Genomic DNA, 10,510 nt, shown 5'->3' with positions numbered 1-10,510 from the left:
TCTCACGGGCCTAGCCGCTCCGTGGCATATGGGATCTTCCCGGACCAGGGTATGAACCCGTGTCCCCTGCATCGGCAGGCAGACTCTCAACCACAGCGCCACCAGGGAAGCCCTGTAATTTTCTTTTTTTATAATGCCCTTGGCTATTATCAAGAACATCATAATGCCTCATAAAGTAAATTGGGATATATTTCCTCCTCCTCTATTTTCTCAAAGAATGTATAGAAAATTGATATTATTTCTTTTTCAAATTTCGGTAAAATTCACCAGTGAAACCATCTCAGCCTTGAGGTTTTTTTTACAGAAAGTTTTTAATTCCTCCCTCATAGGTAAAAGATGTAGGATTATTTGGATTTTCTATTTCTTCTTATATCAGTGTCTAGGACACAAATTCTATTTCAACTAAATTCTCAAATTTATTGACATAAAGTTGTTTATAATAACCTTTTTATTATCCTTTTAATGTTTGAAAGATCTGTAGTGACACCCCTCTTCTATTCTTTATATTGTTAATTTGTATTTTCTCTCTATTTTTCTTTATCAGTCTACCTAGGAATATTTTTTTTTTTCAACTACACAATGTTTTTATTTTTATTCAACTATAAGCAAATAGCAGAATTAACACAACATTCAGCAAATCCAGACCGGCTTTTCTTACACTGAAGAGTGATCAATTTAACAGGCTCAGACTTTCGGATTTCTGATGACCTCTCACTCAGCCCTGCAGCTCATCTAGATGGCCAAGCTTTAACAGCAACTCTCTCCCTATTGCTTTTTTCAGTATTGCTCTTTAAAGGAGCCAGAGCAGGACACTGACACCCAATAACCAGCCTGAGATGTATCACATGGGGGGCTAGCAGACGTGCCGGCCCCTGGTTGTCTTTGTGAGAGACAGGGCCGTGAAAACACATGCCAGAAGATGCCATCACAGACTATCCTGGGCTTGGGCTCACAAAGGCAGAGGCAATCAACCTTTTCTTTTTTTCAACCTCCCTTAAAGATTGTCTGATGCTCTGTTCTAATACTGCAGACCTGGTCTTTTTACCAGAATTTTTTTCTTCTTTAACGTCTGGGTTGTTATTCTTATATTAACATTTTGATGACCCCATCCTAGTACCAAAATATCCCCCGCCAAAACAGAGTTCAAATGTGATCAAAACGTAAACCCCCTACAATTACAGAGGACAGGCAGAAGGAAGTCACCCTAAACCTAAATCTGACCGCTCAGGGCTCAGGCAGGGGGAAGGGGAGAAATCTACATGCATCACTAAACTGAAACACTGCTTGGGGACTCTGGGACCGTGTCCATCTCCTGGCTTTCCTCTACTTCCCAGACAGCTGCTCGTAGAGCTTGGGCACATAGTCATCCCATTCGGCCTGGTAACACGTGCCGGCCACCGGAGCCCCGAGCTCGTACTTTTTGCGGAAATTCGCCACCTTGAATTTGCCACGGTGGTCTCCAGATCGGTTGCTGAGAATGGGCTCATCACACTTCAGTGGCTTGTCCTGCTCGTAAACCAGCCAGATGTAGCGGTGAAGGCCTGTGCCCTTGGGAGGCCCAGAGCCCACATAATCGGAGAGGACCGTGCCACTGCTGATGTCGTTGCCCTTCATGTTGACCACCAGGAAATGGTGCCATTCCCTGTATTTGGGGTCCTTCCTGCTGGGAGCATCCGGGTCTGTCAAGACCAAGGTATACAGTTTACCTGGATCAAGGCCATCCCACGCAATGCTGGTGGGCCGGTTCTTAACCTGGGTGGGTGTCAGCACTTTGCCCAGCTCGTCAACCTCCGCCCCGCCGTATTTGACCTGCAGCGGGTGCTGCGGCCTCTCGTCCACTTCCTGCAGGCTCAAAGGCCCGGACCACTTGCTGAGGTCCACCGGCATCGCGAAGCCGAGAGGGTCGGACAGCAGGGAAAGCTGCGGGAAGACTCACGCAGGGTAGCAGCCCAGCCTCCCAGCACTCTGCAAGCTGTACCGAGGCAACGCTACCTAGGAATATATTAATATTATTGCTCTTTCTCAAAGAACCAATATTTGATATTGTTCAGTTTATGTTTTTCTATTTTATTGATTTATGTTCTTTATTATTACTTTTTATTACTATATATTTTGGGTTTATTTCCTCTTTTTCTAGATTCTTGCATTGTTTATTTAAAATCTCTCCTCTCTTCTAATATAAGTATATAATGCCCTAAATTTCCCTCTTAGCAATGCTTTAGCTGCATCCCACAACTTCCAGATGTGATTTTTTAAATTATTATTTATTTCAAATTTAGTTTGGGGATAGTTTACATCTCTTTTTGCTAATGATTTATAATTTAATTCTTTTGTGGTCAGATAACATGCCATATATGGCTTTAATCCTTTGAAAGTTATTGAAAATGGTTTTATGACCCTATATATGTTCTATCTTGGTGAGCATTCCCTGTGCACTTAAAAAAAAGTGTATTCTGCAGTTGCTGGATATAGTGTTCAATAAGTGTTAATTAGATTAAGTTGTTGATAGTATTATTCCAAATCTTATATTGTCACTAATATTTTGTCTGCTTGTTTTATCAGTTACTGAGATAGGAGAGTTAACATCCAACAATAATTGTGGATTTGTCTGTTTCTCCCCTTAGTTCTGTTTGTTTTGCTCTATGTATTTTGAATCACTGTTATTAGATGCATACTCATTTAGGATTGTTGTTTCTTCTTGGTGAAGTCACTCATCATTATGAAATATTCTTTTTTACCTCTGTTAATATTGTCTGGTAATAATATCATCTAATATTAATTTCATACTCCAGTTTCTTATGATTAATGTCTATCATTATATCTTTTGCCATTTTTAAATTTTAACTCATCTGTTTATGTTTAAAGTGCATCTCTTTAGCATAAAGTTAGGTCTTGCTTTCTTATGCAGTCTGACAATTAGTGCCTTTAATTGGAGTGTTTAATCAATTTACATTTAACATAATTGTTAATATAGTTGGATTTAATTCTACCATCTTACTAGTTTTCTATTTGTCCCACCAGTCTTTGTTCCTTTTTTCCTCCTTCTTTTGTAATAATTTAGTATTATATAGCACAGTTTTATCTCCTCTATTAGCTTTTTTTTTTTTTTTTGCGGTATGTGGGCCTCTCACTGTTGTGGCCTCTCCCGTTGCGGAGCACAGGCTCCGGACGCACAGGCTCAGTGGCCATGGCTCACGGGCACAACCGCTCCACGGCATGTGGGATCCTCCTGGACCAGGGCACGAACCCGTATCCCCTGCATCGGCAGGCGGGCTCTCAACCACTGCGCCACCAGGGAAGCCCGTCCTCTATTAGCTTTTAACCATACCTATTTGGTTTTTGTTTTTTCTGGTTGGTCTAGGAAGTATTATTTGCATTCTTAGCTTATCATAACCTTTTATGAATTAATCTGATGCCACTTCATATATATTATAAGAATCTTACAATGTGGTATTTCCATATATTTTACTTCTGCATATATTATAAACCATACTTTTACACAATCACTTTTAAGGAAATCATAAAATTAGAAAATAAAAATTATTATGGTTACCCACATATATAAGGAAGCTCTTCACTCCTTTGTCTGTGCAATTTTCCTTCAGCTCAAAGGACGTCCTTTAATATTTCTTATAGTGCATGTCTGCTAGTGGTGAATTTTCTCACTTTTTGTTTATCTAAAAAAAGGCTTTATTTTGCCTTCACTGTTTGAAGGAGACAGAATTCTCAATTGGCAAGTTTTTCTTTTTTTTCTTTCAGCATTTTAAAGAGGTTATTCCATTGTCTTCTGGCTTTCATTATTTCTGATGAGAAATCAGTATTTAAAATTTTATTCCTCTGTATGTGATTGCTTGGCTATTTAACTTTTTTAAATTTATTTTCGTCTCAGCAATATAACTGCAATGTGTCTAGGTGTGGTTTTGCTTATATTTTTGCTTCTTGAGATTGGCTGAGTTTCTGGGGTCTGTTGGTTAATATTTTTTCATCAAATAAGGGGGAAAACTTGGTCATCAGGTCTTCAAATACTTTCTGTGACTCAATTTCTCTTTCCTTTCCTTCTAGGACTCCAGTTACACCTATATTAGACCATTTTATATTGTCTCTCACATCCCTGGGATCTATTCATTTTTTTCAGTCTTTCTACTTTCTGTGCTCCAAGTACTTTGATCTCTTCTTCTGCCATGTCCAATCTGCTGTTTAAGCCATTCAGTAAAATTTTAATTTCTGATATCATAATTTTTACTTTTAGAATTTCCATTTGGTTCTTTTTATAGTTTCTATTTCTATATGGAAATTTCATCTGTCCACCTAGTATGTCTAGTTTTTACTTAAAGTTCTTAATATGTTTTAAACTTCTTGTCTATTAATTCCATTATCTGTATTTCTGGGTCTGTTTCTTTTTACTGTTTTTTTCCCTTGGTTATAGGTCACATTTTTCTATTTCCTTACATAGCTAGTGATTTTTTTCATTGTATGCTGGAAATTGTGGATTTTACATTGTTGTTTGTGGTTTATTTGTCTTCCTTTGAAGAGTGTTGACTTTTGTTCTGTCAGGTGGTTAATTTACTCACAGATTAGCTTGATCCTTTTGAGACTTGTTTTTAATGTTTTTAGGGAGAGTATAGAGTAATTCTTATTCTATAGCTAAAATAGACCTACTCCTAAGTCTCTGCCCTTCTGAAATCTCAAAGGAATGCCCAGTATGTTCAGTGAGGTCTTTCTATTCTGACCTGTCAGACCTCCAATGTCTCTAAACCCTATGCAATATCTGGAATCTTTGCACAGCTCAAAGTTTCTCAATAATTATTCTCTGCCATGGCTCACAGAGTCTTTTTCTATGCTTGCATAATTTAGTGTTCAGTGAAAGATTCAAGGAGACTCCTATGCATATTTTAGAGTTATCTCTATATATACAGACCCTTTCTCTCTGATACCCAACAAACAAATTTTAACCACCTAAACAAACCTGAACTCAAATCATTATCCCATCAGATCAGTGAGATCATTGTGCTTTGCTTAAGTTACCCCTTCCTGCACCACAGTCCAGAAGGTACTTCTAGACAGGAAGCTGAAGGTGATTATGGGGTTGATATCATGTGTTTTCCTTTTCTTGGTGATTACATTCCTTCTCTGATTGTCATCTAAAGTGTGAACCCTTTCAGTTTTATTTTTCTTATAGCAGGAGAACTAGTCTGGTACTAATTACTCCATAATGGCTGAAAATGGAAGTCTCTAGTACAACTGAGTGGTTCACATTCAATTGTTCATACCCCTCCATCTTAGATGGCTCTAGTTTTTTTGTTTGTTTGTTTGTTTAGTGGAAGTATAGTTGATTTACAATATTGTGTTTGTTTCAGGTATACAGCAAAGTGATTCGGTTATACATATATTTTTTTCAGATTCTTTTCTGTTATAGGTTATTATAAGATATTGAATATAGTTCCCTGTGCTATACAATAAATCCTTATTGTTTATGTATTTTATATATAATGGTGTGTATCTGTTAATCCCATACTCCTAATTTATCCCTTCCCCACCTTTGCCCTTTGGTAACCATAAGTTTGTTTTCTATGTCTGTGAGTCTATTTCTGCTTTGTAAATAAATTCATTTGTATTATTTTTTAGATTCCACATATAAGTGATATCATATAATATTTGTCTTTCTCTGTCTGACCTATTTCACTCAGTATGATAATCTCTAGGTCTATCCACATTCCTGCAAATGGCAATATTTCATTCTTTTTATGGCTGAGTAATATTCCATTGTATAAATATACCATATCTTCTTTATCCATTCATCTGTTGATGGACACTTAGGTTGCTTTCATGTCTTGGCTACTGTAAATAGTGCTGCTATGACTGTTGGGGTGCATGTTTCTTTTCAAATTAGAGTTCTTGTCTTTTCCAGTTATATGCCCAGGAGTGGGATTGCTGAATCATATGGTAACTATATTTTTAGTGTTTTAAGGAACCTCCGTACTGTTATCCATAATGGTTGCACCAATTTACATACCCACCAACAGTATAGGAGGGTTCCCTTTTCTTCTTACCTTCTTCAGCACTTATTATTTGCAGACTTCTTGAGGATGGCCATTCTGACCAGTGTGATGTGGTACCTCATTGTAGCTTTGATGTGCATTTCTCTAATAATCAGCGATGTTGTAGATGGCTCTAGTTTTACCTTTGAGAAATGGAATATCTCTGAAAAGGCATGTGAAGCTATATATATTTTACAGGCAAAGAGCATGGCCAAGGTGATACGTAGTATTCAAGATGTTTACAAACATTTTTTCCTGTAAGTGGTTGTGTGATTTTGTATATTTGTGTGTGAGAAAGTAAAAGTGAGAGAAGATGAGTATTAGAAGGGGAAAAAGAGAAATCAAGTAAATATAAAAGTAGGGAAGACACACGGGGAGGGTCAGAACATTTATATTTAAAAAATAATACTCAGCTTGAAAGTAATTTAAAACAAAAATTTTTAAACTCTTCTTGTAATATTAGCTAAATTTTTGAATGCTTATCATATTTCAGGCATTGTTCTAAATGCTTCATATATTTAAATTTATTTACTCTACATGACAATCCTTTCTGGTAGGTGTACTGCCTTCAGATCAGAGAAGGATCTTGTTACTCTCTCTCCCCTTTCCCTGCCTCACTTCCCTGTCCCCAAACTTAAAAAAAAAAATCCATGTTAAGTTTTGGTGAGCTGTAAAAACCTCACTGGGATTTGGTGCTGGTGAGAGTTGCTTGACTATTGAAGAGACAGGCATTCTGGTGGTCCACAGATTTTTCACACTGGACTCTTAACATCTTCCATTTCATCAGCTTCAGTAACCAATATCTCTTTGATATTTAAGTGACCTTTAAGTATGGTCAAAAGTTGATGAGTGACTCAGGGAGATTTTCAGTGCCTATCTCCTTAATCTGGACTGCTTGAGAAACCAGGTGACGATTGTGATGACCCATCTTTCTTGAGATATAGGAAGTTGTTGGGGAAAAAAAATCACTTCCCTAAATCATCAGGAGACTGACTATTTCTGCTTCTGACGAGGGTGGTGAGATTGGGAGGATGGGTAAGCATCCTGACCCAGACTAGGGGCACTGAGTCTCTCTAGGATTTTGTTTCCCCTTCTCTACTTGAGAGTTGATATCTCCCTGGGATGAGTTCTTCCTGTGATCTTTGAGATTTCTAGAAGGAAAAGGATAGCAGATCGCAGGCTGTTATTATGGCAAGATCATTTCCCTCTGGCCACCAAACAGTTGTTCCCTGAGTCATTGAACCACTCTGTTCAGTGTCTGTCAAACTCAACTGCCTTTGAAATTTAGAGGAGAAATTCTGTGTGTGCCAAAACCAAGGCCTGAATCACCCAGCACCCAGCAGGAAGACAGCAATGAATCGGGTTGGAAGTAGTGCCAGGAACCACACCTTGCAGCTGGTATGGACCTACAAGTGCCTATTCCACAGACATCTTTCCAGGCCATAAAATCTCATGTCCTCGCAGACAGGAGGTGCCATTGTCTATTCTCTCTGCTGTCGGCAAGGCTCCTGATTAGTGAATCATCTCCCTAAATATCTTTTTACGTGGATTGAGCCATGTACTAGGGAGATCGTGTTTTATTTGAAATGTCTAAGGAAACTGCATTAGACATTACAGTTTATGAAACAAACCAGGGTGAGTTTGTATTGGAAACATAGCATCTTATTTACTAGGAAGACCTGAACTTGGACAGCTCTACCTGGGCCCATTTGAAAACTACTGTCCTTTTTCTCTTGTCAACCAGAGTTCTGCAATTATTCTATATAATTGTTATTTTTCTTTTCTTTTTGGAAGGAGTCTCCTGCTGAAGAAAGAATCTAAAGAGATGCCTAAGTTCCAGGGAATTTTCCTCTAAGACTAATAACATCAAGATAGCTTTGATTTTATTTATTTATGTTCATTATTTTTTTCCACAAGAGAAATACGTGTCATCTTCAGAGATCCTGGGTTAGAATTTTTTATTTTATTTGAGCTGGTTGAAGACAAATCTCAAACCCTGATGCTGTTTTTTTGTTTATTTCATGAAGAATTTCATATGGTTCTTGACAACTGATGCCTTCTATAGAACCAAGAAATATTGTTATACACGGTGTATATTAAAGATATCTTCCTTGGGGCTTCCCTGGTGGCGCAGTGGTTGGGAGTCTGCCTGCCGATGCGGGGGACACGGGTTCGTGCCCCGGTCCGGGAATATCCCACATGCCGCAGAGCGGCTGGGCCCGTGAGCCATGGCCGCTGAGCCTGCGTGTCCGGAGCCTGTGCTCCACAACGGGAAAGGCCACAACAGTGAGAGGCCCGCGTACCGCAAAAAAAAAAAAAAAAAGATATCTTCCAAGTGTCATTTCACCAAACAAAGAAATTGAACCATCTTGCACTATACATTTTTGGTTAAATATTTAACAGCTATTATTTTGAAAGCCACCCAGAATAGTACTAGCCAAGTCAAAAAAATGTCCCACTGAAGGGCCAGTTAAATTTTGGCTCTCAGGCTACATTTATACCCCATCTTCTCCCTCTTTAAGTTCTTCTGGAAACAAAACAGAGCATCCCTCCTCCAGCAAACCACTTGCAAAATTCCACGTAAGAAAATCCTAAAGTTGAAATTATGAAACGTCACCATCAGTTTCTGAGGATTCCGGAACTGGAATTCAACCAAAAACTTTATAATTTAGGGCTCGAGAGTCTGGAACATTAACATCTGAATTGGAATGGTATTGGCTCCAAGGTTAAAAATAGAGCACCACAGTTTTATTGCCTGTGATTATGACATACTCCCCACGAACATCAGTATGGCTCAAACGTGTATTGAAGGCAGCCAAAGGGTAAATAAATTAACTGAAGTGACTCAGAAAGCACCGAGGGAGCAGAGGTGTGCAGCTGTAACAAGGGACTTTGTTTTGGAGAACAGCCCCACTCAGAACTCAAGGGAGAGAGCCTCATTAGAAAACTCAAAGTACTATAGTACTAAAATGAGTTTCATTTATAAGCTTTCCCCACAGACATGGAAAAGAATACACATATTATGACTTAAGGGGACTAGTGTTATGTTTCGAAGGTCTGGGCACTTACCAGACATTCAAGCCAATGCACTTTTCCTTTCAACCGAACAGAATACCTGGATCACATGTACTAAGAATGTCTGTTTAAAAAGATAGACTAAAATACGTTGATGTAAAGACCTTGAGACTTTTGGGACTTCCCTGGAGGTCCAGTGGTTAAGGCGCTGCGCTTCCATTGCAGGGGGCACAGGTTCGATCCCCGGTCAGGGAAGTTACGCATGCCGCGCGATGTGGCCAAAAAGGAAAAAAAAAAAAAGACCTCGAGACTTTCTTCAATTCCTCTTACCAGCTTGCTTCTTGAAACAGCTTCCTGCTAAGGCAATGAGCTACTACTGAAGCTCATCCTTGTAGAATATTTTTTTCTCAGTGATTTGCGTTTATGACTTAACCTTGCTGCATTTTTCTGTATCAGGACAAGGCCTGGTTGTCCATTGTCTTTCATGAAGGCATCTATGGAAGGTTTTGAAGTCCACTGGTTAAGAGGAAAAAGTGCTTTTGTGTTTGATCAGTACGTAGGCGGCGGAAGGTATTTGGGAAGAATGCTGAGTCACACTTTAAAACAGCTGCATTTGCAAACAAAATGAGAGGGCTTCATCATAGGCTTTGAAGTTCCAAACCTGGGTCCTAGCCTTGGTTGCATCAAGGGCACACCTCTCAATGACTCTCAGTTTCATTTACCTTTTGGTTAAACACCAACATTTGTTGAGCACTTGCTATATACTCAGCACTTTTATTCATTTAAACCTCACAACAATCCTGTGGAGCAAACATTTTTATCATTCCCATTTTACAGGTAAGTAAACTGAGGCTCAGAAAGTCTATGAAGCTTGTTCAATGTTACACAGCTAGAAACCTAAGAGGACCAAGATTCAAATTCTCATCAGTCTCATTTCAGAGTCTGAGCTTTTAGTCACCCTGAAATGGGTCTAATAATATTGTTATCAACACTGTGAGGATCAAAAGAGATAATGTTTGTAAAAGCACCAAATTCATATACACATGGGAGGTGTTATAATTGTTAGAATGAGGTCATTTAAGAAAAGGGAAAACTAAGAAATAGTTACATGACATGGTTATGGAAAAGTACTTTCAAATGCATATAAACCAGAACTTACTTGTTCCATGTAAACCAACTTAGAATTTCCTGAATACATTATTTTTCTTGACAGTACTCCCATCAAAATATTAAATATGGTATGTTACATAAATCAGGTATGATGAATGACCATTCCACTTTAGATTGTATCTGTTTTTGAAAGCAGGGCAACCTGAAAGACAAAGAGAAGCAACTTTGGTCTATTTGTTACCTCTGAGCCAAGTTGCACTGGTTTACTTATTTATTTAAGTTATGAAGACATTTGCACAGAAATTCATCTCAAACACCCCAGGAACAACAGTGTAGGTTACCAATAG

General features: G+C 38.6%; 1 protein-coding gene across 1 annotated transcript; it reads right to left on the bottom strand.

The window, feature by feature from the left end:
- Positions 1-564: 564 nt before the first annotated feature.
- On the bottom strand, positions 565-1,982 carry LOC132493496 (phosphatidylethanolamine-binding protein 1). Its single transcript, XM_060104115.1, has one exon. The coding sequence runs from the start codon at positions 1,885-1,887 to the stop codon at positions 1,324-1,326; it is 564 nt and encodes a 187-aa protein (XP_059960098.1). The 5' UTR covers positions 1,888-1,982; the 3' UTR covers positions 565-1,323.
- Between the last annotated feature and the right edge of the window lie 8,528 nt (positions 1,983-10,510).

This window comes from Mesoplodon densirostris, chromosome 7 (genome assembly GCF_025265405.1).
Source record: "Mesoplodon densirostris isolate mMesDen1 chromosome 7, mMesDen1 primary haplotype, whole genome shotgun sequence".
Lineage (NCBI taxonomy): Eukaryota > Metazoa > Chordata > Mammalia > Artiodactyla > Ziphiidae > Mesoplodon > Mesoplodon densirostris.
This window is presented reverse-complemented; position numbering and strand designations above follow the sequence as displayed.